Raw genomic sequence first — 27,111 nt, 5'->3', positions numbered from 1 at the left:
ATTAGCAACAAAGTAACTGCTTTATGTTGGTGGTTTAGCTAAGAAATAATCCAGGTACCATACATGAGTATAGTATGAAAGTTCGTAGAAATTAATACTGGGAGTTAGTATATATGCTAGTTACAATCCCTGTTATACCATAACATGAATAGTAATCCTTTATACTGTCTCACATTTTTACATTAACTTCAGGTCATTGCCAGAATCTCATTTCCCCCCATTAACTTTAACTGGGGATAAACAGACTATACTGTTGTTCTAATGAAACCCTCAGATTTTTTATAGCACAATTTTTGGGAGTGGGGGTTTCTTTTAGAGGATAGAGGAGAATACCTCACTTGCATCCTATGGAAAATCTGCTGATGAAAGGATTTCTATCAGTAGAGTGTCATTTTTCTGCCCCCTCCCATTCGCAAAATGCCCTCTGAAATGGTGTTCCTGGTGGACAGGACTTCAGGAGCAGTATGCGGGGGGACTGACAAAGATTGTCCTCCATCAATTTGGTAGCATGGAGCCCATAGGCTATAAAATTACACAGTTTGAAGGGACAAGTTTATTCCTTCAATTATGTCCCCAAATGCATAGGAAGGTTAAGATTGAATTCAGCGCTGGTATGTAGAACAGGTTTTATTTTTATCAAAAAGGGCAAGAGTCCAGTAGCACCTTAAAGACTAACAAAAATATTTTCTGGTAGGTATGAGCTTTCGTGAGCCACAGCTCACTTCTTCAGATACAGCTAGAATGTGACATTCTAGCTGTATCTGAAGAAGTGAGCTGTGGCTCACGAAAGCTCATACCCTACCAGAAAATATTTTTGTTAGTCTTTAAGGTGCTACTGGACTCTTGCCCTTTTTGACTACTGCAAACAGACTAACACGGCTACCCACTGTGAATTATTTTTATCAAAGTTATTTTATCAGCACATATATCTATTTTCTTCATTGTCTAGATCCCCCTCCTTTCTGTTAAAATGCAGGGTGTTATCTTAGGAATCCTAGTAAAACATTAGTACAACACTAAAATTGGCAATACTACCTGCTGTTTGCCAGCGTTGTGGTTTTTAAAGCATAGTACTCATTTCCAATCTGGCCTGCACCATTGCTACTTGTTAGATTCTCAGACACTGCCTTGGGTTTGTAGCATTTTAATATCCTGCCAGCTGTAGTCCTGTGAAAAAGCTAGAAGCCTGCTAAGTTTAAGATGCAGTTTAGATAGTACTGGTACTGTGTCAGCCTCCTTTCATTTCAGTGAACTGTCTGTGGGAGGAGGGCTCTGGATTGTGACTTGAGTGAGCCACTAAATCCCAGTAGCATGCATCCATGCTGCACAATGCCTAAACAGAGGCATTAAAACCTTATTTCCTTTAGGAGTGAGAGACTGAATATTACTTGATTTTGTTATCTGAACTCTGTTCGACAGGGAGGCAGTGAAAGGAAAGTTTCACAGCCCTCTGTGAAACTTTTCATCTCTGTCAAACTCTTTAACTAATCTTTCAGTGTCTTGCATGCTTACAGTAGATTTGGTTTGCCACCCTTATTAAGCGTGTCACATTTCAGTCCGGATGCATTCTGGCAGATTTCTACAAACAGAAAATCTTGTGTCAGGCAGGACCTGTTTTTGATAACTTCTGTAGGGTGAGTTTCTAAATACTTGTGTTTAGGATTACGGACTGTGTAAGGTATATCTAAAGTATTGCTTTTGTGGCCCCTTTGGTGTACAGAGGTCTTGTGACATTTTCAAGGAGTAGATGCCTGAGTACATATGTTAAAATTATGCCATTTGATGAGATGTCACTGGGATAGCTTGAGCCCTTATTTACCATCCTATTTGATCAGTTACACTTTTGTACTGTATTAAAAAGCTCAGTCTATAAAAGAAGTTAGCTGGACAACTTTTTAAAGTGCGCAGATAATTTCTCTGTTACCATAGGGTCATTTTTCGCATTACGTCTTTTTTGCACCAATGATACTTTCAGTGTACATCTAAAAATACAGACTGTGAAAGTGACAAGAAAGTATTGGTGTAGTAGTGAGTCATGAAGGTACCACAATTGGCTGTAGTTTCACTGTTTCACAGGGGGCTAGAGTTTCACTGTAGTTTCACAGGGGGCCACAATTGGCTGTAGTTTCACTGTTGAGTGTATGCATTGTATGAAATGGCCCACAGAAGAATTGCTTGGGTCCCGTGTGTTTCTTTGGTGCACTTCCTAGCTTTTATACTTTGTGGCTTTGTTTGGGATTTCTTCATATATGTGAAAGTAATTCAGACATCTTTGCACAACTCCTAAGAAAATGTATATATTTACCAAAAAACGTTTAATGACTTCCTGTGCTTTATTTTGCTATGTTCTGGGGGTGCCTTTGCTTGTTCATTTTAATTAGAGTGTATCCTTGTCTAAATTGTGTTATTTGTCTGGAACAACCCCAGGTTGTGTTTGGAGTTTTGTGTGTGTGTGTGCCCATGACAGTGGATGGTATGCTCTCTCCCTCTGCCCTTGCAAATGGAGCAAAGATTTTATTGATTGGTTTTAGGAAGACTTCAGTATTGTCACAGTTCTGATTTATAAATTCAAGCATTGTAACACACGAGGCTTCCTTTCTTTTCTTTTTTTGCACACAAACTGGAATTCTAAACCAGGATTAAATCTAAGACTTCCTTACCAGGTAGTCCTCAATTTCAGCTCTTTGCCCGAGTGGAGGAAGGTGGGGGGGACTGCGTGTGCTTGAGAATAAACCAAGCTTGTTCCCATTTGGAACAAACAATTGACTTGTTTGCAATCTCTGTATATAGTCCAACTGTTGATAGAGTACCAAACAGTTTTGTGAGATTATCTGTCATAATTAAGCCCATATTTTTAATTTTACTTTCCACCTCTCTCCTGGTACCCAGTTACCTCACTGTATCTGTGTAGGATCTTTTTCAAGATCAATGGAATTGAACAGTCAGTATATCACAGTTTTAGTGGTTCAGGAATTTTCTACTTGAAAATTGTAGTTCTGTTGTGAGGATGTGTGATGCTTGCTAATGTCAGTGGAGGAGTCATACAGCTAAATTGGTGTATTTCTCTTGGAACATCTTGACCTTATTTAGAGGATAATGATAGGATTACACAGTTCCATTCACTGAATTTTTACGCTAGGCCTGGATGTGTTCTTTCTGTACATTTCAGTAGGATGACACAACTCTTCTGCATGAAATCTATGCTTAAGGTTAGGATTTTGAGTTTTATTTCATTTCTCCTGAAAGTTCTGCAGTTTTATATGGGACTATTGATGCTTCCAAAAAGTTGTCCTTGTGGAGTTGTTCAAACATCCCAGAAAAGATGCCCATAAATGACATAGCTTCTCAGTTTGCTGTCAAAACAAAAAAATCTATGTCTTTGATAGTTGACAGTTAAGCACTGCCTCTTTAAAAAATTTCTTAGTAAATATTTCCAACATTTTAACATGCTGTCTACTACTATTGTACTTCCCCCTTCTAAAATTCACTGTCTTAATTTACTCTTGTAAGTAGGTACCTTAATCTGCTATTCCTGTGTTCTTACTTAATCTCATCACTTTTCCTATACCAAATTACAAATTTTGATGATGGGTAATAATTTGGTTTCTTGCCAAGGAGATGCACAGTGTTGGGAAAGAGATGGAATGCTGATCCCTGGAGTTTCAAAAGTGATATGGGGCTTTATATTCCCATTTTTCTCCATATGGATTTGAATGTAGTATGTCTGAATGTTTGAATCTCATGGGTTTGGGTTAATAAAATCATAGAATAGATAACTTGAATTTGAGTTCAAACTTTATTAAAGCTGCCATCATAAAGGAACACAAAAATTAAACAGTGTCATAAATGAGGAGTGGCCACTTCGGCTACATGGGTCAGCTGAAATGGAAGAGTAGTGGCAAGCCATTCTGTCAGAAAGATTAAGTTCCCAAATTCCTTAATGTTGTGTGGTGGAATGTGCAGTTCAATGACTGACTCATGTGTTTTGATTCTCTTTAAGGTTTTGTAAAGGAATGAGGAAGGGACTGTTGTTGACTGTGGAGTAACATTACACAAAGACCACAGTATAAGTACTCCTCTGTGGACCTTCCAAAGTGTGAGTGAGATTGAGGAGGCTTTGCTTCTCTCTGATCAAATACTTCCTTATTTTGAAGTTATATTTTGCAGGCAAAGCTTGGTATTTGGGTAAAATGTATTTTTTAAATTAACTATTTTCTGCTTTTAATTTTTGTTTTTGTAATGTAGACTGTGTAGTGGATTTTCCCCCAAAGAGAAGTAAAAAATTGTTGACAGTTCAGTGTTTACCATATATTTAATTCTGAAGTTGACCCAGGGTTTAGATCCAGAAATAAGCACAATGAGGCCATGTACAAATGTAGAAGATTTCTGCAAATGTGGGAAGCACCTTGTTTACAGAAAAATCTGAACCCTTAAAAAGGGGGTTAAATAGATATTGTAGGAGCAGTGCCTGTGCGACATTGCAGCTGTAAAAAAAAAAATGCCGACAGATCTTGTGAGACTTATGTTGTGAGATTGGCAGCCATTTTGGAGATGCTAGGCAATGCAAAGCAGCATTACCAGTGGAGGAGGGGAGACTGAAAAAGGTGAAAAAGAGGGTGGCGGGAGCAAAGGAAGCAGGGAAAGGAGGCTGAAAGTGGGATGGGAAGTAACACTGAAGATGAGGTGGGGGCAGAAGAAGATGGGTGGGAGAGAAGGAAGCAGGAGAGGCTGCTAGAGCTGTCAAGTTAGGAAAAGAAGGAAGTAGAGGTAGTGTGGAGCCTTGGGCAAATAAAATTCTCTGCCCTCATGAATCCTCACAGGTTCTGTAACTGTAAAAGACAATCCAAAGTGATTGTTTTGGTAATCTCCGAGCTATCCTGATTTCTTGCTTGGTCCTGGAAGATCCGTCAGTTGTTAACCGCTTCCTCTTCCGTGGTATTGCAGCGTGGCAAGCTCCACTCTTGTTTGCTAATAGTTTTATTTTCCACATACGCTGTAATTAATGGAAATTATCTGCATTCCTTGGCATCTCTAGCATTCTAAGGTCTAATTACCTTGTGTACCAGGGAGGCAGCATGCCATTCTGACTTATCACTCTTGTCTTTGTTGCCACCCATATTAGCCACTTGCAGCTTGTTTCCACCCTTTGAGAGACTTTGGATGTCCTGAGATGATAGCTTCTGTCTAGGAGAACTAGAAATTACTTCTTGCCCACTCCTTTGCTTCACTCTTCATACAGTCTGTCACAATCCACGACGGAACTGTGAAATTCATCCATTAGGGAGCAGAGAACCCTGTCATAGCATTAGAGTTTAAAGGCTGAGAAGGTCATGAGTAGAATGGTTTTGCTGTAGCTGTTTTTGGAATGGCAAAGGTTCTTGCAGCCATGCGAGTGTCCATGAATTGTTCCCTTCCTTATAGGAAGGCTGCATGCTCATGATCATCACACCCTGAGCCAATTATTTTAATATTCTGGCATGAATCAAACATGCCTATGGTCTTAGAGAAAGCAGCTAGTCATTGTTTTAATTGTATGTGTTGTGATAGGAAAGAATTGGCTTTTTATATTAACCACTTGGAACAATTATCTGGGAAATGTATTTGTAGTGTAGGTTTAAAAAAGAAAATCTTAGTTTAGTTCTGGAGTCTAACATTGTAAAGTAGCCGCTCTATCAGTTTGTTTTAATCTGTGTCTATTGCAGCGCATTAACTAATGCAACATTAGAACAGGTTTTGTAGCAATGAGTTCGCTTCTGTGCTTCATCTAAATATGCTGTTGAATTTTTAATAATTGATTATTGTCCTGTTATCTTTATTGCTTTTGCTTATCCATGTGGTCCAGAAGATGAGTAGAAACCATTTGATATCTTTGCCCCTTAGAAGTGGTTGTATTTCTTATGTGGTACCTGCACTGTGGAGTGAAAATGTTTGGGGTTGCTTTTGCAAGAAAAATTAAACAGTTCTTTCTCTGCCAAGTGTATAAGAATACCTAAGTATGCTATGTGTGTATATTTCGGGACATGATTACCCCATGGAGTATGGGGGGAATGTAACCTGCAAACAAAGTGGGAATCCTGATAAATCACAATAGCGACTTTCTCCAATTGCTGTTATCTGAACTGCTGCAGAACAGAATCATAATTTGCTTGATTCATGTGAGTGCAGCTTGGATGCTGAGCACTGCGGTAACTGTTTGCTGGTGCCAAAAATGTGTAATGTGTAGGGACAATGTAATGTGTAAGGTGTAAAGTGGAGGGACAGATGTTGGTCCAGTAATGAATACTTGGAGGTGTTGGCCACAAACCATTGGCTGAAGCATCTGAAATTTGAGGCATCAGGTGGACATTTTGATTTAGCTAACTTCTCACATTTTCGCTAAATTCAGATGATGACTATATCCTCTTCTCCCCCACACGCACATACACTGCATCTTCTTCTGTTCCTTTAATACTGGGAAAGGTGATCTTTTTATCTGAGATGAACGTGAAAGAGCACAAAGGGAGACTTTGTAATTTTGTGGAGTTGATTTTAGTTCTGCTGGCAGTCACCAGCTTGCCTATGCCTTCATTTTAGCAATAAACTCTGTTTTCTCTTGTCATAGTTGCCCTTGTTTGTGATGTGACACCTCAACTTGCTCCTGGCTTGGGCGCCTGCCAGGTCTTACAGTGGAAAGGCGCTTGTTCACAGAGATAACTCATTGACCTAGATTGGGAGGAAGGGTAAATCTTGTTAGGAGGATGATTGCAGCCTGAAGATGGACTACAGCACGGCCTGCATTGCCAGATACAAAATAGCATGTACAAGCTTGTGGAAAAGGATGAATGTGGGCACTTAACGTGTGTTCCCCAGGACCATAATTTCCATCCTCTTATAGGCTTTCAGACCACTGGGAGCAAGAGAATCTTGTTGCTGGTGCTGCTAACTAGGGGTATGCATTAAAATGATCAGTAAAATTTTTATTTATTGGACCTGAAAATTTTCAGGATTCCTGAAAAATCTCAAATCCACATACCAGTATGGGTTATTTGGGGGGATATGAAAAATTTGGGGTCCATTATACCCTGTGGAGTTAGGGAGTCCAATTTTATGGCCCCCCATTTTTCCTCCATTGGAAGTAATAGAGGATGGATGGGTCACCCTCTTTGAGGGCCCATAAAATTGGACTCCCTGGCCTCCTGAGCCCTGAAATTTTTTCCATAGACTACAATAGCGCAGACGGGAAATCCCGAAAAGCTGAAAAAAAAACATTTTTTTCGGCTTTTCCAGATTTGGCTGTTTTGGCTACTGTGTAAAGGGGCAATTTTTTTAGTTTAAGGCAAATGCTCACCCCTGCTGCTGGCAGTTCCTAGAGTTGGGAAAGTTATAGAATCTGCTGTTGCTTCAGGCACCTCTTTGTGAGGGCATTTATCCTTTTTTTTGGGTGGGATGGATGTTACATTGTCAATTTCCTGGTGGGCATTTGCATGTCTTAATGCCTGTATTCCTTCTTCTTTACCTTTGTCTCAAGCTCCCAAATGTCTTCACTTTCACTAACTTTTATCTTCTTCAAAGCCACTCGGAGGGTTCCCAGGTGGTAACAAATTGATAAATGAAATGGCTTAAGTGAATTTGCTTAAGTATTTGTTGACTTAACTTTCTAATATTTTATGTAAAACATGCTCAGATAGCTTAGCCATTGTTTTATAGTGCAAACCTTTACTGAGCTTTTTTTGGGGTGGGATTAATAGGCAGAAGTATTCTTTCAGTTGTATGTTGTTGAAGTGAAATCTTGTGCCTGGGTTAGCCTGGAAAAAATATTCTAGTTTTTCTGCTACGTTTCTGGTGTGTATCACTATACAATAGGAATCCGGGATGCACTTCACTGTTTTCTAAACTTAAAACCTATTCTCCCCCTTAGGGGATGTTCTAAAATACAATCTAGCTATAACACATTTTATAGATGTTAGGGGCATCTATGTTTCATTCAGCTCAGCAGAATTTCAGTGTATACTTAAGTTATTGTCCAATATTTTTTGTGTATAGTTGAGACATGCACCTCCCTCTGGATCCCACTTTTAATATGTTAATTTGCCATTTATGACAATTTATTTGAGCGATTTTATTTACAAAAAAGTAGATTTATGGGATTGTCAGACAATCTGATTAAGTGGAGGTGATATGTCTGATCAAAGTATCAGTGAAAATGCCTATGGTCTAATGTCTTGCCCAATATATGACTTCACCAATCAAGAGCAGGACCTTATGGGTTGGATCTAGTGATCTATTGTTTCAAGAATCACAGATCTTTTTCCTGTGTTCCCTCCAACTATGAGAAAGTTTTCTGTGGTTGCAGGACCCACATGGGTTGATAGCCATGTGGCTGGGGAGAGGGGTACTGAGGAGGGAGTGCAATCACCCCATCTGTCTTCTCCCGCTAGCATCAGCTCAACAGATTTTCCCCCTTCTCATCCTTGCTGTAGCCTCAAACCCACATGGCTGTTAGTCCACACAAGCCCAGGGATCAAGTTTTCCAGTGTTGAGAGGGACTTCTGGGGATTGGGAAATGCAGACAGATCCATGACTCCCCCCCCCTTCTGATGTCTGATCACTGGACCCAACCCCACAGATGTGAGGTCCTTTATTACCTCATATGTTGAATGACCACTCTGGTAGCTTCCCACTCTCCTCTGCATGTATTATATCTATTGCATAAAGCTTCCATTGGTGGGAGGGAAAAAATCAGCATTTTTGAATGGGTGATACTGACCAATAAGGATGTATCCGTGAAATAAAATGCAAATGGGGAATAGATTGTTTAAATTGAAACTTGTTCTTTATTTTAATTTGCGTTGAGTCAATGGGATCTTTCTGTCTTCATATTCAAAGTCTTCATGACATTCTAATCCCTTTATTTAACCTCTTATTTGCCAACTCATTACAACTTATTATCCTGCTTGTGGTGTTGCAACTTGTCTGCAATTGACTGATCCCTGTGGATCTTATGGCATTCCTTCTTTATCGGCTTTTTAAGTGATCAAATGTTCTCTTTTTTCCTATTCCCCCCCTTCAGTTTTTTCTTTAAGAACTGCCAAATTACTCTAATTGTGTTACTCTAGTTCACTAGTTCGGCAGTTCAAATAGTGCTAAGTGATTCAAAGATTTCAAAAGATTAAGACAAAATATCAAACAATGATTTGATTTGTTTAATGCTGAAAAACAGTGTTGCTGATCCTTGTGCTGGAATACCTAACTATTTCATTTTAAGTTAAATAGATTCTCTCTTTTAGAAATTATAAATGCTCCCATACAGTTCTTCTTCTTCTTCTTTAAGTCTAATGAGATGGTGAGCTTGCAGATATTTGGACTGGCTATTTGAGATGGTGCAGTATTAAACACAGTTTTTGAAGAAGTCAAATAATTGTCCACCATTATTGAGAATGAGATTTGCAGGTGACTTTGCTTTATCCTGATGTAGAAGGTTGGGAGTGAAAGCAGCTAATTATTTCTCAAATAGGTCAGGAGTTCCCTTAGATTATTAATGGGAAATATCATGCAGGGACGTGTCATGTTGATATTGCCATTCTTCACCCCTAGGTTGGAATATTTAATGAGCAAAATGGGGACCGTTCCCTAGGAGTCATTTTTGATACGATTAAGGGGTCTAATTGTCCAGCTGAGGACACTCAGTCACCATCTGTGCTTCCTGTGACCTCATCCCCCCCCCAGCATGGCCGGTTGCACTGTTGGTATGATCCTTTTCCCTTTGCTGCCCCCTCCCCCCCAATTCCTGTTCAACGAGTCTGTAAATATTTGTTAGCTCACTATCTCATACAGACTCAATGAAGGCTTCATTAAGGGAAACTTTATATAGGAGTATGACTGAGAAAAGGAGCCCTGCTTCTTAATTACAACAGTTCAAATGAAGGAAAGCGATTATTCTTTCCTCCCTGCCTCACCCCATTTTTACTTGTTTGTTTGTTACTTATAAGACTGTGGGTTGGATCTCAGAAGACCAGTGTACTGGTGGAGACATGGCCCCTCTTCTGAATGGAGCTTTCTCAAGAGGCAGGAGGTTCTGTTGGTGGCAGAAGAGCATCTTGTATTTGGGGTGGGGGGGAACTGCTTTTGCTGGAGGAAAGTCAACTCTGCTAGCACAGTGGATCCGCAGGATCCAACTTAGAGATCAAACATAGTGTTTCTTGTGTTTCGAGTAGTCTGTATAAGATGTCCCATTCTTAGTTTACATTAAAAATGGTGGGCAGTAAGTTGGAGAATGCATATTCCATTCTTTTTTGTCGTGACTCTTTTTCTGAGTGTTTTTTAAACTTTTTGCAAATATTTTTTTTGAAAGGACAACTTCTAATACTTGTATATATATATTTTTTCAACTCTCCCACAGATATGCACTTATTTGGCCATTATCCAGCTCATGATGATTTCTATCTAGTAGTGTGCAATATCTGCAATCAGGTAGTCAAGCCACAGGTTTTCCAGTCACACTGCGGTAAGTGAAAACTTTTGTTCCTGGATTATGGCTCAGTGTACGTGTCCCATAAGAAATGGTACGCTAGGAATGACGTTCTTTTAAGATGAACTTTTCACCTTGGAACTCGTTAGTCACACTAGGATGTGAACACAGTTATATGCATACATCTGTCTGCCTTCCAGATGAGAAGGCAGATGTGTGTTCTGTGCCTTTCCATTCTGTTCTAAGAGCAGCCCAATACATTTTGTTGTCAGTCCAAACAGCATCTCCCTTGTGCTAATACATATTAGGAGGTTACCCTGTGCAAGCCACATCAAAATGAATGATAGGTAAACAGTTTCTCACTCCAAAGAGCCAACTTATAACTTTCTTGTTCATCCTTCCTCTTGGTGGGAAGAACAAGACTGCACCCTCCCACCAGTCGTAGATGTCATGCTTCTGGGTCAGCCAGACATGCAAATATAGGTAGAACATTTGCAGAGGAAATGTGCATGCAAAATCCAATGCACATAGGCCCGAGCTGTACAGCTGATCTCATTCTTGAATCATATCTACATGCATTTAGTTTTATGCAAATGATACACCTACAAGTGAGTGTTTTATAATCCAGAGGTGAGAAAGGAGGACCAAGGTGGGAGCAGGACAGTACTTCTCTTTCCACTACAAGTAGCCCCTATGCAGCACAAAAATTGTCCCAACAGGCCCCACACCACCACCACCTCTCCTTATCCTCATGGGTACGATTAGTATAGTCCCCTCCAGTTTGAACATGTTGGGGGCTGTTTACTATGCTAGTCCCCTTCCCCACCCATCTGCCCACCCCACAAGGGCAATGAGAGCAGAACTGATGCAGGCCTGAACAGTCACATGACTGGAGTGGAATTCATTGATCCTCTGAAAGTGCTGCTATTTGCAGTACTTGTTTAGTGGGTTTCCCTGTGTTTTAGCACACAAACACCAAATCAAGACCATGGGAAACTGATTCATCCTGACTTGGCAGTAAATTCCCATTCAAATCAGTGGGATTTGCTTTCCAATAAAGTGTTTAGAATCTGGGTTTTAAATTATTTTGACATGCCCTTAGTTATAAGGGAGGCTGTCTGAATTGTAAATCAGGAGGTAAAGATTCAATGAAAAGTCTTACTGAATTTGTATTCAGTAGTATGAAAGGGGACAATGGTATGAGGTACATTGACACCCAAAATACTTTATTTAAATACTGGCTATGTGTAAGTTTTTCCAAAAAACACTGACTTAGTTGCGTGTACTTTTCCATGTGATAATTCTTATTCACTCTACCTGAAGGTTAATTTCATTCCAAGGTATTGGCTGTGATCTCCTGGCCTTTGTGCATTGGATCTCTCACCACACTGTGTGCTGATAGCCATGAGCATGTGGAAACAGTTCACACTGTTTTGGCTTGTGCCTTTCTTTGACTTATGGGTTAGCAAACCCCTTGTTTGGAGGCACTCCTACCGTGAACCTTTCGTGCCACTGTGACTGTTTATGATCTGAGTAACCAATCATTAACTGCTGATTTATTAACTATTTTGATCTGTGAAACCAAAGGAAAGGTTGCAGGATTAAATTTAAATGCTTCTTTTGACTTCTAACTTCATCTAAGTTAAGTTCAATTGAGCTATATTTTTAGTAGAAAACTGCTAGTGACTGTAAAGTAGTTAATGGTGAACTGTTAAGTATTGAGTTTTGCAGTGCGTTTAGAATGGCCTTTACTTATCTGGCATTCTGGACAGTCTTTTGGCAACAAATGGTGTAAGAAAAGTTTCAGAACAAATGTATTTTCACAGTACACATTTTATCCAAGAAAACAATCTGAGAAAATTGGCCATACCATCACTAGAATATTAGGTACCAGATTAGGTACTCTTTGCTTGAAATGAGAGTATGTTGTAGTTTATAAGTTGGGTTACCAAGAAGAAAGGGTCTGATAATGCAAATATTCAAGAGCTCACAAATAAAGAGAACATTTGGTGATCTTAATTGGGAGGAATGCCCCATGTAAGGGTCATTCTGGCCCAGGTTAAAAATGTGTTGGCAGTTGGAGCTTTGCTTGATATTTGCTTGATATTCCCTAGTGTGGTGAAATATGGTGTCCTTGGGAGGTACAGAGCCTTCAGCTTTGGTTTTAACAAGTTTTTCTCATATCAGAACAGACAGGAGAGGTGAAATCAGTTTCTCTCCGAGTCTCACCCAGCAAGGCTTTAGAAATGCTAATGGCCTCCCTAGTCAGAGTCAATGAAATGATCATCTCACATCCCCATCAAGACGCTGACACCTAAAAGGGAACAGAGACTTGGGAGGTTTAAGAGGTTGTAGTGTACCTTCCTGGAGATTTCAGGAGAGGCTTCTTTCACCCACGGGGGGAAGGGGCTTGACTAACAGAGATATTAAACCCTTTTTCATGGAGGGGGGATTGGCTGGTTCAAAGGAGTTCTCACAAAGACACCAAGGTAATGGGAAGCTTTTAGAACACTAACTTTTTAAAGGGCTTGCCTTAGAATAAGATCAGCAAGGGAATGTACAGAGCGAAGAACAGTTGCAAGTTAACACTTTCTTTTGGATTCCTTTCTCAGTCTGTTGCTGTGCTGAGTATGCATGCGGACGTCTTATTTTAATAAATGTTTTATACTTCTGAATACTGGTAGTCATTCTCTGTATCATGCTAGACCTCCGCTGTTTGAACATGCTATTTAAAATGGGCGCCAAGAGAAGGGGTGTAGTTAATTGGCAAATTGCTAATCCCCCAGTGGTGTGCAAGCTGTCCCATTGAAACGAGTTGCAGAGTAGGAGACATAGGCACCACCTGGGACCTTAGAACTGTAGTGCAGGGAAAGAAATCCAGGAGCCATGGTCCCCTCAGTGGGTAATTTCTACAAAGGCCAGTTGGTGGCAGTGGTACCAAAAGAGGGAGAGAAACCCCCTCTGATGGCTGTGAAAGCCAGGAGAGTGGCATGTTACCAGGTGGACTCTTGGACAGCTGCAGGTGCCCAGATGCCTCAGAGGGCAAAATTGAGTAGTTCCCATAGGTTAGTGAGGCTGTTCCACTACACCAGGGGTTGGCAAACCGCAGCTCCCGAGCCGCATGCAGCTCTTTGGCCCGTTGAGTGTGGCTCTCTGAACTTGGTTCAGAGCCCGTGCTCTTGTGCCCGCTCGCGCCGGCAGCTGGGCTGCGGAGCCGGCGCGCCAGAGAGAGAGAGAGAGAGAGAGTGAGCATGAGAGAGCAGGCGAGCAGGCGCGCTGTCTCTCCCCCCCCCGCCGCCGTGGAGAATGGCCAGGTCCCCCTTTCCCTTCAGTGGTTGGGAGGCTAAAGCCTCCCCTCCCCTCTAGATGCGCGATTGCTGGGCGGGCGGCTTGGCAGTTCCTGCCCCCCCACCTATCAGCTGTTGGGTGGGGCGGGCTTCCTTTGGTAGTCCTGGCCTCCGGCTGAGTCCCATTGGGAGGCCATGTCTACCCATTGGCTTTCTTGGCGGTAGACCTGGACTCCGAGGAGGGGAAAAAGTCCCCCTTCAGAGACCAGGTCTACCAATTGGCTTCTATGGGCCTCCGGAGGCCAGGTCTACTGCCAAGAAAGCCAATGGGTAGACATGGCCTCCCAATGGGACTCAGCCGGAGGCCAGGTCTACCAATAGGCTTTTATGGCGGTAGATGAGGACTCCGGACGGGGAGGGGGAAATGGCAGGGACTTACACTTTAATTTTTATCAATAAATAAGATCACTGTTAAGTATGATATCAAGTTTTATTCAGTGTACCTATAGTTTAATTAAGACTTAAAACTTTCATTAAAGTTTATTAAGTTAATAAACAGTGTACCTACCTATATAGTTTAAGTGTAAGAAATTTGGCTCTCAAAAGAAATCTCAATCGTTGTACTGTTGATATTTGGCTCTTTTGACTAATGAGTTTGCCGACCCCTGCAACTACACCCATCATAATAACATCACCTGCTGAAGAGACAAGCTAGAAAGTTTGGATTCTCTCTTGGTTAGCAGCTGTGGTAAAAATGGCAAGTGAAGCTTTTGCTGTTCTCTGGATCTTGCTTGGATGATTGTACACATTGTCACGTAGTAATTTGTTTTTCACTACCTATAATCAACTTCTATATTTTCTGGGGTTGCTATACTTTCCAGGCACTCGTTTAGAGGCTGGAATAAATGCCAATGGCTATATTCTTTACTCACGTCACCATCACCTAGCATTTTGCTAATCTGGTGAAAATCTCCTGTTGATCCCTGGCCCAAAAAGCATCTAGCTGTACTTGACCAGAACCTTTTCAGCCCTGGCCTGGTGAAACCCTATGCCCAGTGAGGTTCGGGCCTTGTGGGACTTAAAACAGTTCCATAGGGCCTGTAAAACTGAGCTGTTCTACCAGGCATATGGTTGAGGGGAGCATCGGTTTTCCATCTAGCTGGCCTCCCCTTATCACCCTCCCCTCCACCTCTGCTATCTCCCCACAGATAGTAAGTCAGTGTTTTTGCTACTTGGTATTTATGTATTGTTATATGCTGCTGTAAAATGGGTGTCTGGGTTTTTATGGTTTTATTGTCATATGTATGAAGTTGGATTGATTTTATAATGTTTTTAACAGGTTGTAAGCCGCTCCGAGCCTGGCTTCAGCCAGGAAAGAGTGAGTGGCCTAAAAATCAAATAAATAAATAAATGCTTTACAAGTTATGGAACTCATGCACTTTGGTGGTAGATCATCGGCAAAAGGAGCATGGTATTGGAAAGATTCCTTTAAAGTAGATTGGTGTCTGTCCTTTGTCTTCGAATGTGTGGTGCTTCGTGGAAACTATATCACAGCTATGGGCTACTAGTTGATAGATCTGTATGTTGTTTCAGTTCTCATACCACTACGCACATGCAGGTCATTTGGTCAGGTGTGTAGATCATTATCAGTATAAGTGTTGTACAAAGCTATAGGAGAATCAAGGACATGAATTCATTATTAATAGGTTGGCTAAACTGAAGTAGCATTTTAAAGAGCAGTTGCCTGAAAATAATGAGATTTAAAGGCAATATATATTGAAATGCAAAGCTGTGGCTTTTTCTTTAAATACAGAATTTTGGCAAGCCAGAAGTAAAAGTGGTGCACTATAAAGGAGAGCACATTCACAGTTAGGCTACATTTGGAAACTGGATAATCTTCCAGCTTTTTAGTTTGGCGATGGGCAGTCAATCCAGCCCTGGACGAAACATTTACATCATTAACAGCCCATTCCTAAGGCCCCCCCCCCGAAATGCCTTAGGAGGCGGCGTGACCCCTCCGCCAGCGTAAGTGCATGTAAACACAGGTTTACACGCACTTATGCTGGTGGCAAGGTCAGTCCCGCCAGCGGGCGAGCGCTGCGAGACCGTGGCTCGCCCCTCTGCCGGCATGGCCTCTCCGTGGCGCCGGCCATGGCATAGAGAGGCTGCGCCGGTGCAGGGGGCATTCCGGAAGCTGGCTGGGGGGAGCCGCCGCTGCTTAGGCGGTTCCCCATCCCGGTTCGGCCAGTTATGCCGGTGCAGGAACAGCAGTGCTGCTGTTTTCAATGGGGCTTTTAGCCCCATTTCAAACAAAAAAAGCCTTGAAAAGCTTGAAAAGGCTTTTTTCGTTCCCGCAGCGTACGCGAATCGGCTTAGGAAGAGGCACCAGTGTGCCTCTTCCCCGCCGACTCCGCCCTCCATCAGCTCAGGAATGGGCTGTTAGTTTGGATAGGTTAAAGTAAGCTCTGGTAAAGGTCCCCTGTGCAAGCACCGGGTCATTCCTGACCCATAGGGGGACGTCACATCCCGACGTTTCCTAGGCAGACTTTGTTTATGGGGTGGTTTGCCAGTGCCTTCCCCAGTCATCTTCTCTTTATCTCCAGCAAGCTGGGTACTCATTTTACCGACCTCGGAAGGATGGAAGGCTGAGTCAACCTTGAGCCTGCTACCTGAAACCAACTTCAGTAGGGGATTGAACTCAGGTCGTGAGCAGAGCTTGGACTGCAGTACTGCAGCTTACCACTGTGCCACATGGCTCTTATGCTCAGTTAACATGCTATAATTCAAAGGGCTGATTTTGGAATATTTGTTGTTTCACTTCTTAGGTAACTAAGGAAAAACAATGGAATCTTCATAGTAGAAAGGTACTTTTGTATATGAAATCATTACTCTGTGTCCAGGACTCACCAGGAGCCAGAACTCCTCTGCACCCCTGTTGTCAGCTCCAGCATTGGAGAGGGTGCTGGGGAGATGCGAAGGAGGACATAGCGGCTGGCAAGGGCATTTACCTAGTGGGGACGAAGGAGGAGATGCTGATGTTGTTCTATCCCCTGAGGTACAAAATTCTTATAGACACAGGCTGGCTGAAGTGCTGCATACCTGCCTCAATTCTTGATAAAACAGTGGGTTTGGATCCCGCATATCAATTCTACGAATGGTGATGGCTTCCGATGGTGCAAGGGAGATGGTACTACCATTATTGGGATACAGCCCAGTGCCTAATCCTTTAATACCTTGCATTCATTTCGTGGCAAACATGTTGTGTACATAGAGATTGTAATTCCTGTGTGCTTGCAGTGCCCTGTATTTCTATGGGGTGTCTCTATGACAGGAGAAACCATGGCTGGTAGCAGCTTCCTACCATGTACGTGTGTGTGCATAGTATGTGCAGTGTGTTGTGCTGATTCCTACATGGCCTTGCCTTCTGTATAGGAATTTTGTACTGTCTAGAGCGACTCCTGCAGCTTCCTGGTATAGCTCAGTTGCCCTGACAACCATGCACCATTTCAGCAACAGAGGACTGCTATTCTGGAAGTAATCTCTCCTTTTAATAAGGAAGCAGTATTTCTTGCCTGTTTTTGCTCAGGTGATTGTACTATCTGGGAGGCATCCCCCACCCAGTTTCTGACTCCCTCTTCCTGACAGCAGATTTCTCAGTGAGGTTGGTTTTTGGCTGGAGTGCAGAGCGTTTCACCCAGCTAAAATCTTTTCTAAGTGATATGCAGCTGTCATCACAGATTTAAAGTACGGTATATAGATTTATGCTAAAAATAAAATTAGAGCTTTAAAAACTACTCTGCTGCAAACAGACAAGAATGGCTCCATAGGAACCATGAACATTTTCCGGTGGGCTGGAAGCTATAATTCATTATTTACTTCTCTGTTATCAGTTCTACACATATGGATATTTGCACACAGTTTAACGTTGAGATATTTCAGCCCTCCTTCTGTGTGTACCGGTCTGAAGGGTAAATAAAAATCAATGATTTTTTTAAAATTAAAAAACCAGATCTTTGTAATTTAAATTGGATTTTTAATAAAATGCTTTTTGAGGAAAAATCTATCTAAAGATAGTTTTCTATTTAAGATACATTATAGTCCAAAGGTTATTCATCACGAAATAAGGATTAGTTTTTATTTATGTAGCATGAGGTTGTATATTCATGCATGTTTTGGTGAATGAATTCCATTAATCCATTCACAAAGTCATGGTCTTCCAGAGGTTTCTGTAAGACTATTTTGGGGATCTTCTGCTGGAAGATATTATCACAGATGCTTGGTTTTGCAGTTCTCAAAACTGTGAATTGGTGTCTGCAGAGATAACATGACTTTTCTTCACAGCAAAAATGTTATAAAATAAACACACAAGAGTTGAGAAAAAGATCTTAATCATATTGTTCCTTTGCAAATTTATGTACACAGAATCACTTACCTCTTAAGTGCTAAGTTTCAAGAAGTTCAATGAATAGAAAATTGTTTGGAGTGGAATAGATCTGCACAAGCAGCTAAATGTGAGGAGGGAGGGGCAAGCAGTACAAATGAAATGAAACCATTTGAGCAGAATACTGCACAAGTCTTGGGGTCTTTGTGTATATAGCCTGAGGTTTATCATATTATTCTCTCCCTGGAGGCCAAAACCTATAATGTCAGCAGGCTATGGAAGAGTGTAGAAAACCATGATTTAAAAAAGAACAAATTATTATGCATTTTGGGGTACAGAAAATAAAGATATGGGAAAGGGGAGGGGAAAAAAGATAACAGAATAAAACACATCACTACTTTCCCGCCTCCATAGAAAACCATGATTTAAATCTGGTCCTAGTGGTTTAAATCGTGATTTAAATCAATTTGATTTGACTGGAATGGAATGGGTCTAAGGCTGATGTGTCCTCCAGTTCAGCTGCCCACTCTCTCAACTACCTTACCCAGGAAGGGTAGATTAGATACTGGGCGGTAGATGACCATATAATTCGAATCTAAAGATATTTTTTTACAGAGCAGATTAATTAAAATTTAAAGTTGTATCAATTCTCGTTTCTGTGTCTGTATACATTGGTCAGCAAGCCCCACAGGAGCTCATTAAAACTGTGTGTCCCCAAAGGCAGATTTTTTAAAAAGACAGCTTGATGTAGTTGTCAAAGTATCAGACTAGTATCTGGGGGATCCTAGTTAAATTTCCACTTCGCCATGGAAGCTCACTAGGTGACCTTGGGCCAGTCACATTCTCACAGCCTAACCTCCCTCACGGGGTGGTGGTTGTGAGAATAAAATGAGAAAGGAGACCCACATCCACCTCTCTGAGCTCCCTGGAAGAGCGGTGGCAGTAAAATGTTTTAGATACATAAAGGTTAACATGCTACGCAGAAGTGAAGTAACCAGATTATATGGTAAAGTCTCAGTTTGTTTGGTATTGATTAACACTGATAATAAAGATTTTTGTTTGGGACTTGTCGCATAAATGGATTTAGAGACTGGAATGTAAATAAGGACCCCTTGTAGAATGAGAGGGAATTAATAGGCATAATGCAGATGTATGTTTTCAAATCATGGACATTGATGCTGGGATGAAACCGAACTCTTATATGCCTCTAGTAGACAGCTATATTGAAATTATATCTTAGTATTTATTGCTGTGAATATCTGATGTTCTGTTGTGGGATTTTTTATTGTATTTTGCTCACTGCTTTTAAGAGAATGTAAACTGCACTGAAACATTCTAGTGGGGTGAGAAACAGGGGTACACATTTTAGTAATAATAATTGCATATGAGTAAAGTGTAACGTAAGAATGATTTTGTAGGTCTCTATTTTCAAGAGATCCCTGAATGACAGATTTTGGAAGCAGTTTCCAAAATTGCAGCCCGTTCTTGAAGATGGAGAATGCCTTTGTTCTCATGTTCTTATTCAGGCATCTTCTGTCAGTGGTGTGAGTTACAGTATCTTTGCAAGTTCCTTTGCCTGGTGCTGTTCCACTTGATTTTCCTAAAGCAAATCCCTACAGTGTGACCTAGTAAGTTAGAAAGGGAGAGGGTGCCAATGTGATGTGCTGGTTGGAATGCTGGAATTTGACTGGCGGGCTCCCAGGTCAAATCCCTGCTCCAACACAAAGCTCACTGCATGAACTTCAGTAAGTGAGGGGGCTAGATGATGTCATCTATCAATGGACGGATGGTCATGATTCTTCCCTGCATTGTTCTTTGCCCAGCAGTCCTTTTTTACCATGAGAAAGGTGATTCCTTGGGTTGTGGGACTTGCATGGACTAAGGCACATGGGTCGAGAGGCTGCAGTGAACAGGTACTTGCAGAAGAGGGAGGAGGAGTAGCTTGGCCACTTTCCCCTCCCCCTCTCTCGTACCCATGTGGCTTTTAATCTGTGAAGGGCCTGTGACCCTAGGATTTGGTTTTCCCAGGGTTGGAAAGGAATGCATGGAAGATCCACTGTCCTTGTACCAACCCAATATCTTGGGGGGCGGGGAACACCACATACATCACAGGATTGTGCTAAGGATAAAATGTCAAGAGGGTGCCCTATGTATGTTTCAGGGGTGAGCATTAACACAGTTTTCACCTGGAAATGCCTGTATTCTAACATAGAATCATAGAATATAATCATGAAATCATAACTTTGGAAGGGGCCATACAGGACATCTACTCCAACCCCCAGCTCAATGCAGAATCAGCCTAGAGCAGGGGTCGGCAAACTCATTAGTCAAAAAAGCCAAATATCAACAGCACAATGATTGAGATTTCTTTTGAGAGCCAAATTTCTTACACTTAAACTATATAGGTAGGTACACTGTATATTAACTTAATAAACTTTAATTAAAGTTTTAAGTCTTAATTAAACTATAGGTACACTGAATAAAACTTGATATCATACTTAATAGTGATCTTATTTATTGATAAAAATTAAATTGTAAGTCCCTGCCATTTCCCCCTCCCCGTCCGGAGTCCTCATCTGGAGGCCTGGTCTACCGCTATAAAAGCCTCCGGCTGAGTCCCATTGGGAGGCCATGTCTACCCATTGGCTTTCTTGGCAGTAGACCTGGCCTCCAGAGGCCCATAGACGCCAATTGGTAGACCTGGCCTTTGAAGGGGGACTTTTTCCCCTCCTCGGAGTCCAGGTCTACCGACAAGAAAGCCAGTGGGTAGACATGGCCTCTGAGGAGGGAAAAAAGTAAGTAAGGTATCCATAAAATTAAATCATGACAGTGACTGACAAACACTGTACATTTTCCCCATCTGCATTCTCAAAACTCTGCAGGGGGGCTTATTGTTGAGTTGTGCATCTGAGTGGCAAATCTAAGGCAAAACCTCCCACTCACTGGCAGGGCGAAGGTCTCGCCTGTCCGCGCCGACCCCCGAGCCACGGCCCCTCCCAAGAAGCCGGCTCCGCTATCTCTCCCCTCCCCCAGTCAGCCAAACGTCCACCCACGCTCAGCCAGGGATGAGGATTTTGTCCCGAGTCGGCAGACTTACCGGCCGACGTGGGACAACAAACCGAAGACTCCGCCAACTCTTCCACCCCTCACAGACAACGAGGGGAGCTGAGGGGGGGGGGCTCCCAGCGGAACAGCCAGCCGGGAAAGAGGCGCGGGCAGCTGGGGAAGCAGGAGGCGGGGCAGGGAAACAGTCCGGCGCACCCCGCCTAACAGCTGGGCAGGCGGAGCCCCGCCAGCCTCGAGACGGTTCAGCGCGAGGCGGAGCCTGCCTCTCCCCCCCCCTTGCAGCAGCAGCCTGGGCGGCCGGCCGCCACCTCTCCCCGCCGCCTCTGATCCCTCCCCGGTGGAGAGAGAGAGAGAGAGGAGGGGAGGCCAGGGGAGGGGAGCGCCGCCTCCCGCTTGCCTGCTGGCTCCTCCCACATGGGGCGCGCTGGAGCCCGGCAGGAGCGCGGTGCCTCTGCCTGGCTGGGTGAGGGGATGCGGAGGAGCCACATCAGCCGACGGAGGGGGGGTGGGGAGGCGGGGAGCCGCACTCAATGGGCCAAAGAGCCGCATGCGGTTCGGGAGCCGCGGTTTGCCGACCACTGGCCTAGAGCATCCCTGACAAGTGTTTGTCCAGCTGCTGCTTGAAGACATCTGAAATACTGGCCCATATCCCTTGATCGGCAAAGACTTTGATTTCTCCCTAGGACATCATCACCAGAGATCTTCAAATCCAACCACCTTCTCTTTTCCTCCACTTCAAATCCTGGAACAGTTGTGATTTTTTAAAAACGTTATCTACATTTCTTTTGTAAATTGGGTTTCTTTGCTGGCTAATGCTGTAATCATAAACCTATCTATCTGTAAATTGGGTTGTAGTTCTAAATTCTGTGCACATTGAGAAATTTCTGAGTCAGGCTACAGAAAGAGTCGGGTTGTTCCCTTTCTGCAGCAGAAGTCTTCATGCTGGGGAGATAATAATTGGACTAGTGGCAAAGTAGAATTCAGAGGAAAAACCACTTTTAAATTTTTGTTCAGGCAGTTATTTACTTGTGTTGGTCACTTTACTTTTAGGTCAGCTGCTTTGCACAAATGCGGCCAGTAGGGGGAGCCATTTGATTGTATAGGCAACTTCCATCTCAGTTGTCCTAAGTTGATTTTTGTAGTATGACCTTGCAAGAGAATGAGAGTCACTGTGATCATGTAGCTGCTGGAATGTTGTATTTTGACTGGAGACCCCAGTTCAGATCTCTGCTCCACCATGATTTACTTTAATTATATCCTGCCTTTCTGTCTAATAACAATACTAACAGGCCACGTGGAATTGGGCTAAATCCCACAGGGCCCAGGTCTTATTAGTTCCACCAGGCTGGGGCCAGGGCCAAAAAAGCCCTTTCTCTGGTTGAGGCCAGCCGGATCTTTTTACACCAGGGACCACCAGAAGATTTGTTCCAGCAGAGTGTAATACTTTCTGGGGGGTATTTTGGGAGAGGCAATCTCACAGATACAGTGGTCGCAGACCGTTTAGGGCTTTGAAGGTTAGTACCAGAACCCTGAACCTGATGCGGTATTCCACCTGCAGCTGGCGGTGCACCAGCTGTATGTGGGCTATGAATGGGATCCCCATCAGGACCCATGGAAATAAAAGAATAAATAGATATAAATAAATATAAAAATTCAGAAGATTAAAACAAAGTTGCACAGGTCAAAACATAAAATTGCACAGGTCAAATAAAAAACTCTGCTAACATTCTTCCTTATCCGTTTCGTATAGTGGAAGTGACGTTGTAATCCTTAATCTGGTATGGAACTAATAAGTAATGCCATGGAGAACAGCAGTGAAGTTGAGGTGACCTCCGTGGACAAGAGGCGCATCTGAATTAACCCTAACATTTTTGAGTGGTTCTTGTTTTGAAAGTGCAACAATTCAAGTAGTTAGGACATCACCATTTCTTCTGCTTTTTCAGGACTTTATTCACTACACACTTTGCATGTTCTGCAGCTAGTGGTTGAAAAAAACTGACTCATGACAGCTATCCCACTTGCTATGCATGGATTATTCTGGCTGGAAGCAGCTCTTTTAATTGGAGAGCCTCAAGACTGAGGGCCTTCTGCCCACTGCAGTAGGGCTCTTCCATGGCATTACCTTCCTAACATTGGGCACAATGTAGCACACTCAAGGGGGCAGGGAGTGTGAGCGCTTGGTTTGGCATTTCATCTGCACCCGCCTTAGCAACAGGTTGCCTGTCATCTCCACCTTGGTAACCCCCCTCTGTTAGTCATCAACAAAAGTATTTTTTTGTGATTCTGTTTATTATTGTGCAGTGAATATAGCCTTCATAAACAGCTTTTTCTTTAAAGAAGAAAGCAGTAATTGTGCATTAAGTGCTGGTTTGTTCTTGCGAATATCCGACCATTCGATGGGTAGAGCGAAACCTGTGCAGGGTGTGCGTGTGTAAAGAGTGATTGTATTCAAAACAGTGAATGTAAGCTCAGATCTGCTTATTTGCTGGATCGGTTGTCCGCCTCCTTGCCAACCCTTGCAGAATACCTAATTGCATGAACCATTTCATGTTTCAGCCCTGCAAGTGACCTACAGTTGTTTTAGAATTGGATTAATTTGGCAGATTGAACCGCCATGTAAGTTCTTTTGGTTAACATATCTTCCAGCAAGACGTTTTGTGCGGCTTCTTCCTGATTTCCCCTTGGCAGGGAAGAAGAATTTTAGCCTTTTCTGTTTGGAAGGCAAGGCTCTCCTTATGTTGCAAATACATGAAAGCGCAACATGGTCATTATTTCAACATCTCATAGTTTTCCAGTGATGTCACTGGAGTTAGCGAGTTTCTTAAGCTGCTTTTTATCAGAAACATCAGCACTCTTCTTCAAACTGTCTGTTCACTTCCTTTGTCAGTTTGCGTGAAGAAACGCAGCCAAACTCCTGTGCCATTTCCTTTACAACAATGCAAATACAAGTGGGGTGGATACAGTTTGAAGATCGTTCAGGAGCTTTTTCACGCAAGCTCGAATATTTGGTGTGTCCAGCTCTCTTAGGTTATACAAGTTTCTTTGTGATCTTTTCTACCAATCCAGGAATGCATTGTTCTTCATTGGCAGACTTTGTTGGTCTCTTCAGTTCTTTTAAAATCTAATTTATAGGATGCAAAGTATGCTGGGGCAACACTTTGAATGTTGTCCTGGAGAAAGCGAAAGTGCTTAACAAAGTGTTTACTGTAATTCGTTGTGAAAAAGCTGCCTGTTATACGTTAATCTTACAGTGACTCCTGTTCTTTGGTTCCCATATAAGAGTGTTTTTCCCCTCTTAAAATATGCTGGCATGCACATGAATGTTTAAGTATACTTAAGTATTTTGTACTTAAAAGTGTGAGTCATTGTTTACTAAGATCTATGAAGCTGCTGAGTCACAGAGGAATATCAGTATGATTAAACTACTTCGGAGTTTAGAGAGCATGGAATCAGTTTTTGTACATTTAATGAAAATTATGTGACTAAGAAGCAGATCAGTCTGTGCAATTCCAGTATTGTGGTTTTAAAAGTGCGTAATGCATTTGCGGTCATATGTTACAACTACAGTAAACAAACTTCTACATTGATCTGAGCCTTTGTTTTTAATGTTTTAAACAACGATGCCTTATAGCACATTTTTCAGTTTTGACTGAATGTCTTTGAACTTTGCCCCAGTCAGCTTGCTTAAGAGAAAGTTGGCAGTTCAAGTAAGTAAGACAATTTGGAATGGGAAAAAATACCGCTTTTCAAAAAGGTTTAATACATTAAACGGAATGTGGGTTAAGCATTACTTCTGTTTTCCTTTTTGGTTGATTTGTGTTAACTTGTAACTTGCATTTTTAAAAATATATTGTGCTCTTTGTCCTTTTTTAACTTTAGTATTTTTGTCTGTTTTATTTTTATAGACTTTCTCACATGGGGAGAAGGAGTTTAGACATAGTCTGCCAAAAACACCCTAACCCCCCCCCCCCCAAGTACTTTCAGTTCTTTTACACACGGTTTATGCCTGTTCCCCTGGTATGATGCTGCTGTGGCACTGTTTGTTGTTGTTTAAGTGTATGATCCCAGCCATTGAGGGATCATATAGTGAATATGTTGACATCACAGTATCATGTAGCCTGTCAGATTTGGCTATGCAGTGATGCCACTGAACAATAACCCCTCAGCTCCCTCCAGGCATTTGATTCTGTTTATCTGGGCAAGTGCTAACTGGTGGCTAAAGCTATAAAGACGATCAAATGACAGGAACAATTTGGGGCTCTTAACTCTCACCTTTTATTTTCTTCTCAGAATAAGTGACACTCATAGCATAACTTCGGTAGGTTGAAGAGTTTAAACTCAGAGCGAGCAATCCGTCACACTTCATATGGCATTATTTGATTATTGTTTAGAAAATATATGGCACCACTCCAGAGATCTCGGTTTCAGATGGTGCAAAAAGAAAAAAACAAACAGTGAAATAAATAACAACAATAAGAAGTATTATTGTTAACCTGTAAAAACATCATAAAACAACATTCAGCAGTTTAAAATGATATCCATAAAATAATTCTTGGGCTAGAAACAGACCATTAACAGCTAGAAAAGCTGGAGTCCTTCTGTTAAAAGTCCAGGGTGGGGGATGTGTTTCAAAGGCGAGGTGCCACAACAGAAAAGGCTCTGTCTCTGATTTAACAACTTATGTCTCATATGAAGATGATAATATGGAGAATGGAGCTTAAAGTGGCAGGCTAGATATCATAGAATGGGGCAGTCCTTCAGATAATTGTTTGTCTAAATAGAAGTTTTATGCTCAGAATAATAACATTGAATATTCAACCTCTGGTATTCCCCTCTTGGTCTGAAAGTATCCAGCAATATTAATTCCTCCAAGGCATGGCTCAGATTGACAACCTTGGATTTCTAAAATTTGTTTTTTCCTCCTTCCTCTTTGGTTGATCTACTGATCTTTCTCTTGCCTTTGAAGCTCTCTAGTAAGAACTGCCAGTTCATGTTAACATCCATCTTTGCTACGGCTCTCTAAAAAGTTGATGTGACTGATTTTGCCACCTGCTGACATGATGCAAGATTACACCGTTTTAATTATAGTAAACGCAGACTTATTTTATAACTGGGAAATGGTGCTCTCATGCATGAGAGGATATAGCATGTTTTATCGCAGTGGGTGAGATCAGTTTTCGACATTTCTTTATTTGTTTGTTTATTAGATTTTTAACCAGCCCTTTCCCAACCAAGATCAGGCTCAGGGCAGCTTACATCAGTTAAATTTCAGCATCTCATCATAAATAAAGATCATTAAAATCAATATACATCCTAATCATTAAACAACTAAACCAAAGAATCCAATGGCACCTTTAAAATTGATATTGACGGTGTCTTAGCCAGGTGGAAAGGTGGAGATTGACTAATGCAAAGAATGCAGAAGATAGGAGGGGGTGAGTGGGCATAGGGAGGCCGGTCATGGTGGAACTGTTGCTACCGTCAACTATGGGCCTGGTGGAACATCTCCATCTTACAGGCCTTCGGAACTGAGCTAAGTCCTGCAGGGCCCGGGTCTCAGCTGACAAAGAGTTCCAACAGGCTGTAGCCAGAGCCAAAAAAGCCCTGGTCCTGGTTGAGGACCGCCAGATATCTCTTAGGCCAGGGATCTCCAGTAGGTTGTTATTTGATGAGTGTAATGCTCTTTGAGGGTGTATCGGGAGAGGCGGTCCTGGGCATTTGATACGTCTGTGTTCAGGAACTAGGGAGAATGCATGGTTAAGGTGGTGGGCCTTGATTCTGGCACTTGACAGCACCTTTCTCCTTGATCCCTTTGCATTGGCTGGACAAAAATTGACCTTGGAGGGCCTCTCATTGTAATTTTGCAGCACAAGTACAAAAGACAAGAAAAGGTCAAATTAACTTTATTTTTTGCAAGTTGTATGTATTGA

General features: G+C 42.1%; 1 protein-coding gene across 1 annotated transcript in view; it reads left to right on the top strand.

Moving 5' to 3' along the window:
* ATXN7L1 (ataxin 7 like 1) overlaps window positions 1-27,111 on the top strand; it is a 74,252-nt gene that overhangs the window by 19,455 nt on the left and 27,686 nt on the right. The window contains exon 3 of the mRNA XM_056846476.1: window positions 10,379-10,483. Coding sequence (XP_056702454.1) covers window positions 10,379-10,483 — 105 coding nt within the window. The remainder of the gene's footprint in view (window positions 1-10,378; window positions 10,484-27,111) is intronic.

The sequence above is a fragment of the Euleptes europaea genome, chromosome 3 (assembly GCF_029931775.1).
Source record: "Euleptes europaea isolate rEulEur1 chromosome 3, rEulEur1.hap1, whole genome shotgun sequence".
Taxonomy (NCBI): domain Eukaryota; kingdom Metazoa; phylum Chordata; class Lepidosauria; order Squamata; family Sphaerodactylidae; genus Euleptes; species Euleptes europaea.
This window is presented reverse-complemented; position numbering and strand designations above follow the sequence as displayed.